Raw genomic sequence first — 18697 nt, forward strand, 5'->3', positions numbered from 1 at the left:
AAGCTAGCAGCCCGTTAGTTGAAATGAATGGAAATCTTAACGCTACAGGATACAATTACATTTTAGACGATTCTGTGCTTCCAATTTTGTGGCATCAGTTTGGGTAAGGCCCTTTCCTATTTCAGCATGACAATGCCCCCATGCACAAAGCGAGGTCCATACAGAAATGGTTTGCGAGATCGGTGTGGAAGAACTTGACTAGACTACAAAGTGCCCTGACCTCAATCCCATCAAACACCTTTGGGATGAATTGGAACGCCGACTGCGAGCCAGGCCTAATCGCCCAACATCAGTGCCCAACCTCACTAATTATCTAGTGGCTGAATGGAAGCAAGTCCCCTCAGCAACGTTCCAACATCTAGTGGAAAGCCTTCCCAGAAGAGTGGAGGCTGTTATAGCAGCAAAGGGGGGACCAACTCCGTATTAATGACCATGATTTTGGAATGAGATGTTCGACGAGCAGGTGTCCGCATTGTATTTTAGGTTATTGTCCTGCTGAAAGGTGAATTTGTCTCCCAGTGTCTGTTGGAAAGCAGACTGAACCAGGTTTTTCTCTAGGATTTTGCCTGTGCTTAGCTCAGTTTCTTTTTAACCTAAATACTCCCTTTAACCTACATACCCATAACATGATGCAGCCACCACCATGCTTGAAAATATGAAGAGTGGTACTCAGTGATGTGTTGTGTTCGATTTGCCCCAAATATAATGCTTTGTATTCAGGACCAAAAGTTCATTGCTTTGCCACATTTTTTGCAGTACTTTAGTGCCTAGTTGTCTGAAGGACCTTACAGATACACTGTATGTGTGGGGTGTAGAGATGAGGTAGTCATTCAGAAATCATGTTAAACAGTATTACTGCATACAAAGTGAGTCCATGCAACTTATTTTGTGACTTGTTAAGCACATTTTTACTCCTGAACTTATTTAGGCTTGCCATAAAAAAGGGGTTGAATACTTTTTGACTCAAGACATTTCAGTTTTTCATTTGTAATTAATTTGTCAAAAAAAAAAAAAAAAAAAAACGTAATTCCACTTTGACATTGTGGGGTATTGTGTGTAGGCCAGTGACAAAAAAATCTAAATGTAATCTATTTTATATTCAGGCTATAAAACAAATAAATGTGGAAAAAGTCAAGGAGTGTGAATGCTTTCTGAAGGCACTGTATGTGCTCAATTCTGTTAATATTGTCATACATACTGTATAAAAGCATGGTAGTTCAAAGTGTACCTTCTCTGTCTGTTTCTGACACTCTCTGCGGAGCATCTCTGTGTCTCTGATCTTGGTCCTCATGAAGTCCTGTTTGGTGCAGGACAGGAGCAGACCTTTGGGGTCCAGGGGCCCAATGACATCGTACCAGATGGGACTTCCCTCGAGGTCGTACCCACACATCCCCCCGGACACATACCGTTCGATCACCTGGGGAACCACATCATACAGTCAGACCCGCCGCCAGAATGAATCAGTTGGACAGGCCTTTGATTTCCATAGGCGGGCCCGTTTTTTTCAAGTTTGGGGAAGCTTACAATTTATCCTACCTTTTCTACCGATCTGCGTGCCAGTTATGAATATATATATACAGTTGAAGTAGGAAGTTTATATACACCTTAGCCAAATATATTTAAACTCTGTTGTTCACAATTCCTGACATTTAATCTTAGTAAAGATTCCCTGTCTTAGGTCAGTTAGGATCAACACTTTATTTTAAGAATGTGAAATGTCAGAATAATTGTAGAGAGAATGATTTATTTCAGCTTTTATTTCTTTCATCACATTCCCAGTGGGTCAGAAGAAAACATACACTCAATTAGTATTTGGTAGCATTGGCTTTAAATAGTTTAACTTGGGTCAAACGTTTCGGGTAGCCTTCCACAAGCTTCCCACAATAAGTCGGGTGAATTTTGGCCCATTCCTCCTGACAGAGCTGGTGTAACTGAGTCAGGTTTGTAGGCCTCCTTGCTCGCACACACTTTTTCAGTTCTGCCCACAAATTTTCTATAGGATTGAGGTCAGGGCTTTGACCGTGTTGTCCTTAAGCCATTAAGCTTGGGGTCATTGTCCACTTGGAAGACCCATTTGCGACCAAGATTTAACTTCCTGACTGATGTCTTGAGATGTTGCTTCAATATATCCACATAATTTCCCTACCTCATGATGCCATCTATTTTGTGAAGTGCACCAGTCCCTCCTGCAGCAAAGCACCCCCACAACATGATGCTGCGGCTTGCAAGCCTCCCCCTTTTTCTTCCAAACATAACGATGGTCATTACGATGGTCAAAAACACGATCTTTATCCCCATGTGCAGTTGCAAACCGTTGTCTGGCTTTTTTATGTGTCACGTTCCTGACCTATTGTTCCTTTTTCTTTTATTTATTTAGTTGGTCAGGGCGTGAGTTGGGGTGGGTTGTCTATGTGTGTTTTTCTATGTTGGGGTTTTGTGTTCGGCCTGGTATGATTCTCAATCAGAGGCAGCTGTAGATCGTTTGTCCCTGATTGAGAATCATACTTAGGCAGCCTGTGATTCACGTGGTTGCTGTGGGTGGTTGTATCGCGTGTCTGTGTATGTACCACACGGGACTGTTTGCGGTTTGTCACGTTTGTTGTTTTGTATGTTAAGTGTTCTGTCTATTTTCATTAAATATGAACACTAACTACTCTGCATATTGGTCTGATCCTTCTCGCCTCTCCTCCTCGTCCGAGGAGGAGGATTACGACGATCGTTACATTATGGCGGTTTTAGAACAGTGGCTTCTTCCTTGCTTAGCGGCCTTTCAGGTTATGTCGATATAGGACTTGTTTTACTGTGGATATAGATACTTTTGTACATGTTTCCTCCAGCATCTTCACACGGTTCTTTGCTGTTGTTCTGGGATTGATTTGCACTTTTCGAACCAAAGTACGTTCATCTCTAGGAGACAGAACGCATCTCCTTCCTGAGCGGTATGATGGCTGCGTGGTCCCATGGTGTTTATACTTGCGTACTATTGTTTGTACAGATGAACGTGGTACCTTCAGGCATTTGGAAATTGCTCCCAAGGATGAACCAGACTTGTGGAGGTCTACAATTTTTTTTCTGAGGTCTTGGCTGATTTCTTTTGATTTTCCCATGATGTCTAGCAAAGAGGCACTGAGTTTGAAGGTAGGCCTTGAAATACATCCACAGGTACACCTCCAATTGGCTCAAATGATTTCAATTAGCCTATCAGAAGCTTCTAAAGCCATGACATAATTTACTGGAATTTTCCAAGCTGTTTAAAGGCACTGTCAACTTAGTGTATGTAAACTTCTGGCCCACTGGAATTGTGATACAGTGAATTATAAGTGAAATAATCTCTGTAAACAATTGTTGGAAAAATGACTTGTGTCATGCACAAAGTAGATGTTCTAACCGACTTGCCAAGACTATAGTTTGTTTACAAGAAATTTGTGGAATGGTTGAAAAACAAGTTTTAATCACTCCAACCTAAGTGTATGTAAACTTCTGACTTCAAATGCATGCACATTTTCATGGAACAGTTTAATTTCAATAATAACATTTTAGTTTCTGAAAATCATTGTCACGTGGTTAAAACCTTTTCTCAATAGGGGGGCGCCATTTCGACTTTGTAAAAATTTGTTCCCAAATTAAACTGCCTCGTACTCAATTCTTGCTCGTACAATATGCATATTATTATTACTATTGGATAGAAAATACTCTCTAGTTTCTAAAACCGTTTGAATTATATCTGTGAGTAAAACAGAACTCATTTTGCAGCAAACTTCCTGTCAGGAACTGAAAAATCTGAAATCGGGGGCTCTGTTCCAGGGTCAGTTTATAAATTTGCATGTAATCTATGGGTCTACATGCACTGCATACGCCTTCCCCTAGATGTCAGTAAGCAGTGAGAATTGGAATGGGGTGTCTGGGTAGTTCTGAGGCCGTATAAAAGCTCTTGGAACCGGGGGTGCAATCTTTTCAACGTTCGTCATGACGCAAGACAGACCTCAGGATTGCATTCTGAAAAGCTCTCGTTATAGGCTTTAGATATATCCGGCTCTGATTTTATTCGATATAGGTGTTAAAAACATCATAATGTAGTTATTTTAAACCGAGTTATATCAGTTTATATCAGTATATTGCGATTTTCGGTATTTCATTTGTGCTGCGTTATAGTGAGTTGGACACGTCTTCGCCACATGGCTAATGTTTGCTGCTAATTCCAAAGTTGAAGACGATCTACAACCGAGCAACGATTCTTCTGGACAAAGGACAACTTGCACAAGATTCTGATGGAAGCTCATCAAATAGTAAGAACTATTTATGATGTTAATTCATTGTTCTGTTGAAAAATGTTAAACTATTATTCCGCCATTAATTTCGGTGCGGTCTCGCTTTAACGCACGCTGTATGTCGTAGTAACGTTCATTTTAAAAATCTAACACAGCGGTTGCATTAAGAACTAATGTATCTTTCATTTGCTGTCCAACCTGTATTTTTTAGTCAAGTTTATGATTAGTTATTGATTAGATTAGGTGCCTCTCCCAAGATTTCTCCCGACATTTTGTTTGCAGCTTGGCTACTATTCTCATTGTATAACCACGATTTGTGCCGCTAAATATGCACATTTTCGAACAAAAAATATATGTATTGTGTAATATGATGTTATAGGACTGTCATCTGATGAAGTTTTGAGAAGGTTAGTGAAAAATGTAATATCTTTTGCTGGTTTATTCGCTATCGCTAACGTGCATGAATCAATGCTGCTGTGTGGTTGGCTATTGTAGTAAGCTAATATAATGCTAAATTGTGTTTTCGCTGTAAAACACTTAAAAAATCTGAAATATTGTCTGGATTCACAAGATCTTTGTCTTTCATTTGCTGTACACTGTGTATTTTTCATAAATGTTTTATGATGAGTATTTAGGTAATTCACGTTGCTCTCTGTAGTTATTCTAGTTGCTTTGGTGAGAGTTGTGATGGTGGCTGCAATGTAAAACTATGATTTATACCTGAAATATGCACATTTTTCGAACAAAACATATGCTATACAATAAATATGTTATCAGACTGTCATCTGATGAAGTTGTTTCTTGGTTAGTGACTATTTATATCTTTATTTGGTCGAATTTGTGATAGCTACCTATGCAGTAAAAAAATGGTGGGGGAAAAAAGTTGTGTCTTTTGCTATCGTGGTTAGCTAATAGAAATACATATTGTGTCTTCCCTGTAAAACATTTTAAAAATCAGAAATTATGGCTGGATTCACAAGATGTGTATCTTTCATCTGGTGTCTTGGACTTGTGATTTCATGATATTTAGATGCTAGTATTTACTTGAGGCGCTATGCTAGGCAGCTTTTTTACTGATGAGGGTGCTCCCGGATCCGGGATTGGGACCAACTAGAAGTTAATCATAACACTCTTAAGTAAAATTCAACTATGGCGAGAGCACTAGCTTCTGCCATATGGACATATTGATACATTGTGATCCATTGGCGGCTAAAGAAATGAGAGCATGGAACTCAGAGATAGCCTATAGACCAATGCAGCAGTAGGCCTATAACGTCCTTCATCAACTAAGTAAAATAAATAGACCTAAACCGGACAAATAAAATCAGAAGAAAATATCCTTTGAATCACATTCATCTCTCTTCACCTGTCTGCCTTCCATTCTATATGTCTTGACTTGAGCTATTGCTCGTGGAATTCAGCATTGTATCAAATTATCACAGGGTCTGGCCTGAAGCTGTCCTAACAAATTTGCAACAATGTATCAACTAGGCTATTCCGGGCTCTCAAAGTTTCCTGCGCCAATGAGTTTGGAACAGAAAGCTGTGTTTTAGGATGTTTTCACTGGATATATGGGATCATCAGATCATGATATTTTACTAATTCACACTCAGGCTAGGTGATTATCGAGGCCGGGAGTGTTGACAAGATTTTTCAAATACTGAGGAATTAGTGGCAACGGATATAAAAAACAGACTTTGTTGACTTGCGCGAGGCGAAGAAAAAATGTCTTGTGTATGTGGAGAGTTAAGACAATCAGAAATAAGACATTGCCAAATGGGCACTTTCCTACATATGCATTCTGGAGACGCACCATATCTTCACCACACCCCCCTCCCCTTTGTCTTCATTCAACATTTTAAATTATACTCACAACACATTATCTTATCACATTTTGTAGACGGTTTTCACTGACAGCCAGAATTCAATCAGCTGGACCTATTGCCAAGCACACAACCCAAATTGCGGCTTCCCAAACACACTTGTGATTTGAAACAATCCACAGCAGTTTTCATAAAAGAAGCTTTCACGATCGTCTTGATAAGAGAGAGAGGACCAAGGCGCAGCGCGTGAAAAATACATCTTCTTTTAATGAAGGAAAAACAAACACTTACAAAATGAACAAAACCAACGATCGTGAAGCTAAACCTGAACTAAGTGCACACATGCAACATAGAACATAGACAACTACCCACAAAAGCCTACTGCCTATGGCTGCCTTAAATATGGCTCCCAATCAGAGACAATGAATGACAGCTGTCTCTGATTGAGAACCAATCTAGGCAGCCATAGACATAACTAGACAACTACACTCTTCTCTGCCCCATACACATACAACACCCCTAGACACTACAAAACACATACATTCCCCATGTCACACCCTGACCTAACTAAAAAACATAAAGAAAACAAAGAATACTAAGGCCAGGGCGTGACAGAAGCAAATTCTCTTTTGTGGCTAAGTCATGCTCCCTGGTGAAATATTTTGAATTATTTTATTTAGACAGGACTAATTATACTGAACAAAAATGTAAATGCAACATGCAAGAATTTCAAATATTTTACTTACAGTTCATATAAGGAAATCAGTCAATTGAAATAAATTAATTTGGCCCTAATTTGTGGATTTCACATGACTGGTAATACAGATATGCATCTGTTAGTCACAGATACTTTAAGAAAAAAGGTAGGGGCGTGGATTAGAAAACCTGTTAGTATCTGGTGTGACAACCATTTGCCTCATGCAGGGCGACATCTCCTTCACATAGAGTTGATCAGGCTGTTGATTGTGGCCTGTGGAATGTTGTCCCACTCCTCTTCAATGGCTGTGTGAAGTTGCTGGATATTGGCGGGAACTGGAACACGCTGTCGTACACGTCAATCCAGAGCATCCCAAAAGTGCTCAATGGGTGACATGTCTGGTGAGTATGCAGACCATGAAAGAACTGGGAATTTACAGATTACAGATCCTTGTGACATGGGGCCATGCATTATCATGCTGAAACATGAGTTGATGGCGGCGGATGAATGGCACGACAATGGGCCTCAGGATCTTGTCACGGTATCTCTGTGCATTCAAATTGCCATCGATGAAAGCAATTGTGTTCGCTGGCCGTAGCTTATGCCTGCCCATACCATAACCCCACCGCCACCATGGGGCACTCGGTTCACAACGTTGACATCAGCAAACCGCTCGCCCACACAACGCCATACAGGTGATCTGTGGTTGTGAGGTCAGTTGGACGTACAGCCAAATTCTCTAAAACAACGTTATAGGCGGTTTATGGTTGAGAAATGAACATTCAATTATCTGGCAACAGCTCTGGTGGAGATTCCTGCAGTCAGCATGCCAATTGCACGCTCCCTCAAAACTTGAGACATCTGTGGCATTGTGTTGTGTGACAAAACTGCACATTTTAGAGTGGCTTTTTGTTGTCCCCAGCACAAGGTGGACCTGTGTAATGATCATGCCGTTTAATCAGCTTCTTGATATTCCACACCTGTTAGATGGATGAATTATCTTGGAAAATGAGAAATGCTCACTAACAGGAATGTAAACAAAATTGTTCACAACATTTTAGAGAAATAAGCTTTTTGTGCATATAAGAAAATGCCTGGGAACTGTTATTTCAGCTCATGAAACATGGGACCAACACTTTACATGTTGCGTTTATATTTTGCTCAGTATTGTAGAACTCATACAGCTCAATAATAATTAGTAGAACTCATACAGCTTGAGAATCAAGACCATTTGTCACGTTCCTGACCTTATTTCCTTTATTTTGTCTTTGTTTAGTATGGTCAGGACGTGAGCTGGGTGGGCATTCTATGTTATGTGTTTCTATGTTTAGGTTCATTGTTAATTAGCCTGATATGGTTCTCAATCAGGGGCAGGTGTTTTACGTTTCCTCTGATTGAGAACCATATTAAGGTAGGCTGTTCACACCGTTTGTTTGTGGGTGATTGTCTTCCGTGTCTGTGTATGTACCACACGGGACTGTTTCGTTTGTTTAGTCTGTTCCTGTTCGTGCGTTCTTCGTGTTATGTAAGTTCTCATGTCCAGGTCGGTCTACGTCGTTTTTGTTATTTTGTAATTTATTCAAGTGTGCTTCGTGTTCGTCTTGTTTGAATAAATTCATTATGTATTCCACAAAAGCTGCGTTTTGGTCCGATCCCTGCTCCTCCTCAGACGAGGAGGAGAACAATCGTTACACCATTTTACAACCCAGATATATTATAGTTGTTCTATTTAATTCTGTGACCATACCAATCTCTATCTGACCATACCAATCTCTATCTGATCATACCAATCTCTATCTCTATCTGACCATACCAATCTCTATCTGACCATACCAATCTCTATCTGAGATATCTCTATCTCTATCTGACCATACCAATCTCTATCTGACCATACCAATCTCTATCTGAGATATCTCTATCTCTATCTGACCATACCAATCTCTATCTGACCATACCAATCTCTATCTGAGATATCTCTATCTCTATCTGACCATACCAATCTCTATCTGACCATACCAATCTCTATCTGAGATATCTCTATCTCTATCTGACCATACCAATCTCTATCTGACCATACCAATCTCTATCTGAGATATCTCTATCTCTATCTGACCATACCAATCTCTATCTGATCATACCAATCTCTATCTGAGATAACTCTATCTCTATACCATGCTAGAAAGGAGGAAAGCCACACAAATGATCATAATGTGCATTGTGTAAGACAGTAGTTTGTATCAACATCTGTGTCGTGTTATTACACTGTGTAATAACACTGGTAGTCCTAATGGTGTAGCTGTACTCTGTTACAGACGGAGCTGTACTTTTTCACCAGACAGACAAACAGAAAGGCAGGCAGGCACACACGCAGGCAGGCAGGCAGACAGAAAGGTAGGCACACAGGCAGGCAGACAGACAGACAGAAAGGTAGGCACACACACAGGCAGGCAGGCAGGCAGACAGACAGAAAGGTAGGCACACACACACAGGCAGGCAGGCAGACAGACAGACAGACAGAAAGGTAGGCACACACACACAGGCAGGCAGGCAGACAGACAGACAGAAAGGTAGGCACACACACACAGGCAGGCAGGCAGACAGACAGACAGAAAGGTAGGCACACACACACAGGCAGGCAGGCAGACAGAAAGGTAGGCACACACACACACAGGCAGGCAGGCAGGCAGACAGACAGAAAGGTAGGCACACACACAGGCAGGCAGGCAGACAGACAGACAGAAAGGTAGGCACACACACAGGCAGGCAGGCAGACAGAAAGGTAGGCACACACGCAGGCAGGCAGACAGACAGAAATGTAGGCACACACACAGGCAGGCAGGCAGGCAGACAGACAGACAGGCAGGCAGACAGACAGAAAGGCAGGCACACACACAGGCAGGCAGACAGGCAGGCAGACAGACAGACAGAAAGGCAGGCACACACACAGGCAGGCAGGCAGTCAGACAGGCACACACAGGCAGGCAGACAAACAGAAAGGCAGGCACACACACAGACAGGCAGACACAGACAGACAGACAGGCAGACAGACAGACAGGCAGGCACCTCAGGAGGCCTCCAGTCTGCGATGATGCTGTCTGCTTTCATGTGTTTCCTGAACTCCAGATGCTACAGAGGAGACAGAAACGCTTGTTCAGAACAGTCTTTTAGCAGTGAGTTATGTTGAATAAATGTTGGCTTTGAAAAGATTCAAGTGTGTGTTTTTAATGTGGGATAATGTGGAGTTCTGGATGAACACAACCTCAAGGCTTTGAACTTTGAACAAAAGGGAACACACATATAATGGAGCATTTTGGAAGCAGTGCACTCTGGGAAGGGATCAGGAGGCTTATACTGATACTTTATTATCTCCTGTGTGTGTGTGTGTGTGTAATAAGTAGCTTGAAGATGCAGATCGCAGGGTTCCATATTATAATCCGCTGATGTAGAAAGAAAAAAACATAGAAATAGATTGTTTCTATTAAACAATCACCATGGAGACCTTACAGACACCAGACAGACACCTTGTTATGTTACCATCTTTATTATTACATTCTAGTCTCTCTTATCAATACAACACATGTTACTCTTTAAATACAGGGTAATGCATCATGGATACACAGTGTATATTAACATGCACATGGTAAATTGGATATGTAGACATTATTATGTCCAGTCAATAATTCTCATTACAAGTCAACCTGAGGAAAGTAGCCAGTATTTAGATATCAGAGAGTACAGGAGGACCTTGTTAGATCAACAAACACTTGAAACAGGGTCTCACCTTTCTAAGCATCGCCTCTGCTTTCTGAACATTGAAGCTTCGGGCTGGAAAAGAAGAAAAACAACACTCCTGTCATGATACAGAATAAGACAAAACAAGATGTAACAGACAATCATTATGGCCATCCAAGCATGTACTCTCATTACCAGGCATAACATTAACACCCGCTAAATGCAGGTGGATTTATGTATTGGCGGGTAAGAACGTCGTTTTGACCAGACACGTAGGCGGGTGGTCAATTTGCAGGGCTCTACAGTGCGTTACATTTGCATTTGCGAATAAAAAGTCAAAAGTTAAGTCTGAACACGTGATATATAGCTGAAAAAACTGAGTGTACATTCTGAACCTTGTTTGAAGTCAGTAGGTCACATGAGCAAGGAGCTACTGAAATTTGAATGTAAAAAAAGTTTCTCCCTAACTAATTGAACTAGGAATACAAAATGCTGCTCACATTTCCACATGTTTATTAGCTTTGCAAAGCAAATGAATGTCCATATCGTGAAAACCAGACCTGTGCAATGTTGTGCACAATTTTTCCAATATCATGACACTTATTTGGAGTCTGTGGCTCAAGTGGTTTGAAAGCTATTGAGGCTTGAAAGTGTGAATATCCGTTGAATATCCAACCTCGGTCAAGAGAAAGGGCTCGAGTGGCCATGTTACCAGGGTCACCTCCCGCCCTTAAAGTGGCAGCTGAACATTTTGTCCCATCTGATATTTTGGTTAAGACTCACAAAAATGAAATGAAATTGAGCAATATAGGCTAATACAATACCTTCTTACTAATACTAATTTCTTGTTAGAGAAACATTACAAAGCATTGTCATCTCTTTTTTGTGTGACGTTGATGTAATTTTGGTGGAAACCTTTTTTAACCTTTATTTAACTAGGCAAGTCAGTTTAGAACAAATTGTTATTTACAATGATGGCCTACACCGGCCAATCCCGGACTATGCTGGGCCAATTGTGCACCGCCCTATGGGACTCCCAATCACGGCCGGTTGTTATACAGCATGGATTCGAACCAGGGTGTCTGTAGTGACACTTCTAGCCCTGAGATACAGTGCCTCAGATCCGCTGCGCCACTATACCTGGTGATGTTTATGTTGTGCTGTTGAGTTTCAAATGCAAGACAAATTTCGCGAAATGGACACATAATAAATCATTATTATGCTTGCGTGAAAAAACTCACCTATGGAAATTTGGTTATGCAAATATTCCTTAAGCATACAGTATGGACCATAGAATTGTCATGGCCTTGAATTTAGGTTGGCCAATGCTATTCATATAATTAAGTGCAAATAGTGTACAGGGTACATAGTAACACCATCCAATGACAGTGAGACAGCGAATCTGACACAGTTGAATAAGTTGATAAACTTTCTTTTGTAAGGCTAAAACACAGGATGAGGGAGAACGCAAATATTGATCTATTCCATCTGCCTTGAAGTAATGCCCACTACGTGGAAGAGTCAACTCATATGGACACAAACGTGCACACACACATGATTTAATAGCTATTATTTAATGGCATACCTTGCCTGTAGTGAATGCTGATACATTATTTGCAGAATGAGTTTTAATCTTCTACGTTATAAAAGCCCAAACCCCAATGCATGGCACCTAGTAGCTACTACAACACTGCTATGTGTGTTTAATTACATTGTTCTCACACACCTGTGTGTACAGACAGTGAGTACACTACCATCATCCTAGTTGCAGTAATCTGGTCCCTGTGTTGTCTAATGACTATTACAGGATAAGTGTCCAGCTGCATGCCTGGTTGTCTATGGGTAGGCTACAGATACTGGACCTGTTCCCCTACCTGTCCAACTACCCCATTCAACAGGTCAATACACTTCCCTAAGAGACTAATAGGAAATTGAGTGCTCTATTGAATTGATCAGAGCCTTTGTCCAACCACAGAAAATAAAATAATCACACACATTCACAATGTGGCACAGAAGCTGGACAATGAAATACAGTCATAGACAGAAGTATGTTCACTGTTTGCTGCTTAAAACATGATTTTCTAGAACAGTGGTCGCCAACCTTTTCTGAGTCAAGATCACTTCCATAATCAAAATGCATGCCAAGATCTACCGCTCAGATTTTTATTATGTAAGCCTATGCAACATTAACCAATTAAAAACAGTACTGTAGAAATGAGGTTTGTGCAGTAAGCTATAAGCTCATTACATTGTCACCGCATACTGGCTTTGCTTGAATTTACCTGCCAATGCATTGTTGTTCGGTATATTTTTTTAAATTATATTTCTAACTTTGAGGTAGGCTATATGATCACACCGGTAATAGATTCATTGTTGTATTACTTGTGAGGCACAGGTGAGTGAACATACATTTAAATGATTTGCTTTATATTTTACTGGGCAGATGGTGCCTGCATCTGATGGTCAGTCTCAGCGGAGGGAGAGCGCAGCAGACTGAGGGTCCGCCTCAACATCCCTCCGCTCTCCCTTTCCTCCACTGACACGGAACAAAAAGGGACACCGTCTTCCAGCTGATGGGGAAACTCGAGTCGCACCGCATTATTTCTGCCTCATGCACATATTCATGTTGTTACTCATATGAACAGAGAAAGTGAAATATTCCTTGATATTAAAAAAGACCCAAGTCGCTAATAATAACAACAACACAAACCTATAGATACACTTTCCTACTCATTCATTACTGCTGCACTGCTTGTTGAAGCACTGAGTAGAAATAGGAAGAATGCGCATTTTATAGTTTATAAAAGTGTTGAATACAAAGTGTTGACAGTGCTGAGTAAGAACTTAAACATGAACTCACTCATAAAAACATCAGATCTTTGGTGTATTCGTTGACAGTCTCTCTCTAGTCATGGTTTTAAACGTTTTGCCAGCTGTAGGCTGCCCGAGACTAATAACAAAAATAGGAACACAAGGCTTTATCGTTGGGTTTCTTACTGAAATGTTTGGCGATCGACTAGAAATGCCTTGGAAATCGACAAGTCGATCACGATCGACCGGTTGGTGACCACTGGAATATAGGTAGCCTAGTGGTTAAGAGCGTTGGGCCAGTAACTGAAAGGTCGCTAGTTTGAATTCCTGAGCCGACTAGGTGAAAAATCTGTTGATGTGCCCTTGAGCAAGATACTTAACCCTAATTGCTCCTGTAAGTCACTCTGGATAAGAGCGCATGCTAAATTACGTAAATGTACACCAGCTTTTATAAAGATCAGGTTTGGGAAGTCATCTTATATTTAGCCTACTTTGTTTGTCCAAACCCGGTCTACTGGCTGAGTAAATATGCTCTTGTGGGCATAGGGCAGGAGGAGGAGAGGGCGAACGGTCCATCCCTATTGGTCAGGCCAGCGAGGTGCCCCATGAGCTGATGTTTACTTCCAAAACCTTATCAAAAACAAAGCGACCGAATGTCAGATGTCACCAGAGCAGAAGCCACACTGGCAGCCAGGAACGTTAGAGATCAGTCTCTAGATACACAAACATGGATGCAGTCCCCAAATCTTACTTGAGTCTTCAGCTACCTATACACAAGTTTTAGAACAATCCATGTTTCTGATTATGTAGTGGTGCATCTTGTATCACACAGGTGATTCTCTCTCTCTTCCCCTCACCTCCCCTCTCATTTTCTCTGTGTGTGTGTGTTTCTTTGTATTTATGTTGACAAATGTATTTGCTAGTATTTGATATAGAGGGCACTGTTTCACTCTTTTTTACAGCATTGAGGCTACTACTGGTTGGGGGAGTGAGGGCTGTTTGAAGGGATCTGTATTATGTACTCTCATGTAGCCTGTAATTTTGTGTATGTGTGTATGGGGGGTGGGGGGGGGGGGGGGGTTGGGGTAGAAGGGGAATAATATTGTTGAAAAATAAATTACTTCCTTGAAGACATGCTCCAGAACTTTGGCTACTACTAAATCTCCCACTTTGGACTGGATTTGTAGTTCATAAATACATAATATATGAGCAGAATTACAGTCTTACCTCAATTATCTACTAAATCCATAGTTTGAAAGCGACTGTCTTTCTGGGAGCTGTGCTGCGCTATTTTCCCTACATTTTCCACTACGTGGGCCAGCCCCCTAGCAATTTGAGTTCAACCAATGAGCTTCAACCCCTCGCCATATGAGTGACAGCAAGCAAGATGCACATCATGTACACACACCAGAGCGAGAGAGCGAACAATGATGTGGTGCACATATCTGCACATACAGTATGTTACGTAGTATAAAAGTGAACACTACTTTCAGAACTACTTGCTAAAAAGTATACAAAATAATCTCTTTAAAGTTGGACTCCATAACAGTAAAACTGCCAAGTCTGTTTGCAATCTTACAACAACAACATTACTTCAAACAATGAACACTTTTTGTAGGATATCATTGGGGGGGAGCTGATGCTGGAGACACAGGGGAGTGTAGAAGGGGCATTATCTTAATGTTTTTTGTGGGCGATGCTTGTGAAAAATGAAAAAATTATATATATTGTTAAACAAATCTCCCTTCCTTAAAGACATGCTCCGAAACTTGACTACTAAGTATTTGTTAAAGTGGCAATATGTACATTTTTGGGCGATTTGTAACAGTTACATTACCACTGGGTCTGCTGAGTGTGGGTTAACAATACCTCAATACCTTACACCCAATCTGATTGGAAAACTAGTGTCTCTCTGCAACAGGTAACATATGTACAAAATACTGTATTTGACTGTAAATTTACAAAAAATGTCACCACCATGAATAGGAGTCAAATATAATTTGAAAACAGGGTTGTGGATTGACGGTTAGTCAAAACACAACAACTTGTCAAAATTCCTCAAATGCCTAGGCTACCTGTGTGATTTAGCTCCCTATGGGGACAGAGAGTGCAAAGTTATTACTGTACATTTGTCCTATGTGGTTGTCACAACATAACCTGTTCTCATATTCTTGGACAACACGTTTCACTGTAGGGTTCACTCTCTAGGGGTCAGAGAAACTGAGAGCATGTGCTGTTGGCTAAGCCCATGTCCACTACATCAGTGAGATAATGAAGCCTTTAGGTCTACTTTTACTCAGACATAGACTACTGTATCAGCACAAATGTTTCATCCTCTTTCTATTCACCACGAGGAACATAGGCCTGCTTAAGTAGGAATAGAGATGTTGAAAAGCACTTTAGATAGTCCTACCCTATTTTAATTTGATCTCAGAAAAAGGAGATTTACACATGACCATCCTACCATCATATTGTAATGTATGCAATTCATGTTGCGGGTAAAACAAATACATATAAATATAACCTGCAGAAATGCAGGGTAGGACTATCTCATGTTACTATGGGAACAAAGATGTAGTTTTGATTTTACCTCGGAGCCAGCGGAGCAGGTAGTGATCATGCTGCGCGGGAAGGTCTGGGAGAATGTCCTCAATCCGCTCCCGAAACTAGCAGCAAGAGACAACACAATACTGACACAACGAACTAAATAAAGAATTGTTGGGAGGGGGGGAATGAAGGAATACACTGAATAGGCTATATGACAAAAACCTTTTCGACAGTAACTTGAATAAGCAGACGCTAGAATATAGGCCTACAAAGAACATCAAATGTTATAGTGGAAAGTTTAATTACCTCGGCTAAAATGTCCACCTGCTTCGGGCTGAGGTCGCCCACTCGTCTGCTCATTCTATCTGTTACGATTTGCCGCGCAGGCGCTCCAGTAAATCACTTTCTGTGAATAACCTCCGGTGGAATTAAGTGGTCTTCACTGTCACACACACACCTCCCATGCCATTTCCCTTCCCTCCCCTTCCTCCAGGTAGTCATGCCGTCACGCATGACGCCGAGGCACACTGAACCAGGACCAGCCTATCCTTCCCAAATCCTCACCTTTAACTACACTGGGGAAATGCTAAATTGACCTCAGCTCAGCATCTAGGAACAACTCTATCCCAGATAAACCCCCAACACAGTACAGTAGTGATATAGAACAGTAATAACTCTCCAACAATCAAACAATGCAATGAACAAAATTATATTTTATTATCATATAATATACGCATATTTGGCATATTTTACAGGGACATTTAGCACATTGACATCATTCCCATGCATTTTAGCACATAGCTTACTGTAAAGATATGATGGTCTAGTTAGGGGCTTTGAAGATACTTTATAGTCTGCTTTGGCAGAAATGTGCCCTTGCATTACAACGGTCCTTTACAAAACAGGTAAAAAAGTGAACAAAGGAACAGGTAAAGTGGATACATAGAAGCTGCCTGGACAAACGCTTCAAAAGGCAAAGCACCCATTGACCAAACGTCAATTACTAACAGAAATAAGATTTCAGAGATTCACAGCAGAGCTTTGTGACCACCAATACAGTCAATAATGATCATATCATTGGCCAATGCATTAGACCAGGGATACTTAAATATGTCCCTCTAGGTACTGCTGGTTTTCATCTTTCCCTTCCAGTCAGGCAGGGATTGGTTCACACCTGGGTCCTGTTTGAACTACTTTGAATTATTCTTTCCTCTCTCTTTCTTAAAGTGATCTGATCTGGTTGGATTGGTGGAAACAATAGGTTGATAACATTGCTATCATCTATCCTATTGAGTCACTTCTAGGTCTATGAACCTCTTGACGTTCTCCACTCTGAACCTCTTGACGTTCTCCACGCTGAACCGCTTGACGTTCTCCATGCTGAACCGCTTGACGTTCTCCACTCTGAACATTAGCACCTGAATGATGAATGATCCTGAGGGTTGAGCTTGCACTAAAGATGGGATGAAGGGGTTCATCTGGGAAGTTGCATTCTACATAAGAGTAGATATGAGTATTATCACTGTTGGTCATGTTGTTAAGGAGACTATATTCTTCTCATAATCTACAAATACCCCAACCCTCTTCAACTTATTATCTTTGTCAGTGCAGAAGAGAGAAACAAAAGTCCCATCATAAACTCTTACTTTACCCTCCACACACCTCAGAGTCCAGGCACCATCTTTAGGTCCAAACCTTACTTTCTTCTCCTTGTTGATGGACATCTTGACCACTCTTACAATCCATGATTGTTCCACATCCACAACAAAGTAAGATGTCCCTGTTATTTGCAGATTTCCCGGGACAGCATGACTTTTTAATCTCTGTTCTTCCTTCTCTTTTGTAAGTGTTTGTCTTTCCACATTTAGAGAATAATGTGCTGTTTCAGGGATTAGGGTGATAGGAACTGGAATGGAATGGAACAAATGATGGTTCAAATAGTATTCAGGGATTGTAAATTAGACTGTGTTTTTGTTATATAATCATACAGTTATAAAACATCTAGTCGACTATAATTTCAAGCATCAAACATCAAAAGGGATTACAACAAGTATCTGTCAATGTCAGGCATGCGTAAAATGGCTGTAAGGGAGTCAGGTGCAGGAGAGCAGATATTGGGTAGCCAACGGAGCCTTTTATTTAGGCGAACCAAAAGCACACGGCAAAATAAACACAAAATAACAATTTGGGTTAGCATAACTGTTACGTTCTTTGATGGAATGAGGAGACCAGGGTGCAGCGTAGTAAGCGTACATCTTTCTTTATTTGATGAACACCAAAAAAAAATATATATATATATAAACAAACGTAACGTTCTGCATGCTACACAGTAACTATACAAAATCAAGATCCCACAAACTAAAGGTGGAAAACGGCTGACTAAGTATGATCCCCAATCAGAGACAACGGTAGACAGCTGCCTCTGATTGGGAACCATACCCGGCCAAACAAAGAAATAGAAAAACTAGAATGCCCACCCAAATCACACCCTGACCTAACCAAATAGAGAAATAAAAAGGCTCTCTAAGGTCAGGGCGTGACAATAACCCCAGCGTAACAGACTAACGTGCACATAACATGAAACAGAATAAACAATACCACACAAAGACATGGGGGAAACAGAGGGTTAAATACACAACACATAATGAGGGAAATGAGAACCAGGTGTGTGGAAAAACAAGACAAGACAAATGGAAAATTAAAAAATGGATCGGCGATGGCTAGAAGACTGGCGACGTCGACTGCCGAGCACCGCCCGAACAAGGAGAGGCATCGACTTCGGCAGAAGTCGTGAAAGTCAATTACAGAAATTCTCAGCA

General features: G+C 41.0%; 1 protein-coding gene across 3 annotated transcripts in view; it reads right to left on the minus strand.

Annotated features, from left to right (window-relative positions):
* LOC120025733 (SEC14-like protein 2) overlaps nucleotides 1-16320 on the minus strand; it is a 32173-nt gene extending 15853 nt beyond the window's left edge. For 2 of the 3 annotated variants that reach the window (XM_038970332.1, XM_038970331.1), the window contains exons 1-5: nucleotides 16185-16320; nucleotides 15922-15997; nucleotides 10570-10613; nucleotides 9852-9914; nucleotides 1229-1417 (exon numbers count right to left, since the gene is read on the minus strand). In XM_038970332.1, coding sequence (XP_038826260.1) covers nucleotides 1229-1417; nucleotides 9852-9914; nucleotides 10570-10613; nucleotides 15922-15997; nucleotides 16185-16238 — 426 coding nt within the window. In that variant the 5' untranslated portion in view covers nucleotides 16239-16320. The remainder of the gene's footprint in view (nucleotides 1-1228; nucleotides 1418-9851; nucleotides 9915-10569; nucleotides 10614-15921; nucleotides 15998-16184) is intronic. The other variant, XM_038970333.1, reaches the window with a different exon arrangement.
* Between the last annotated feature and the right edge of the window lie 2377 nt (nucleotides 16321-18697).

Source organism: Salvelinus namaycush, chromosome 31, assembly GCF_016432855.1.
Source record: "Salvelinus namaycush isolate Seneca chromosome 31, SaNama_1.0, whole genome shotgun sequence".
In the NCBI taxonomy this organism is placed as follows: Eukaryota; Metazoa; Chordata; class Actinopteri; order Salmoniformes; family Salmonidae; genus Salvelinus; species Salvelinus namaycush.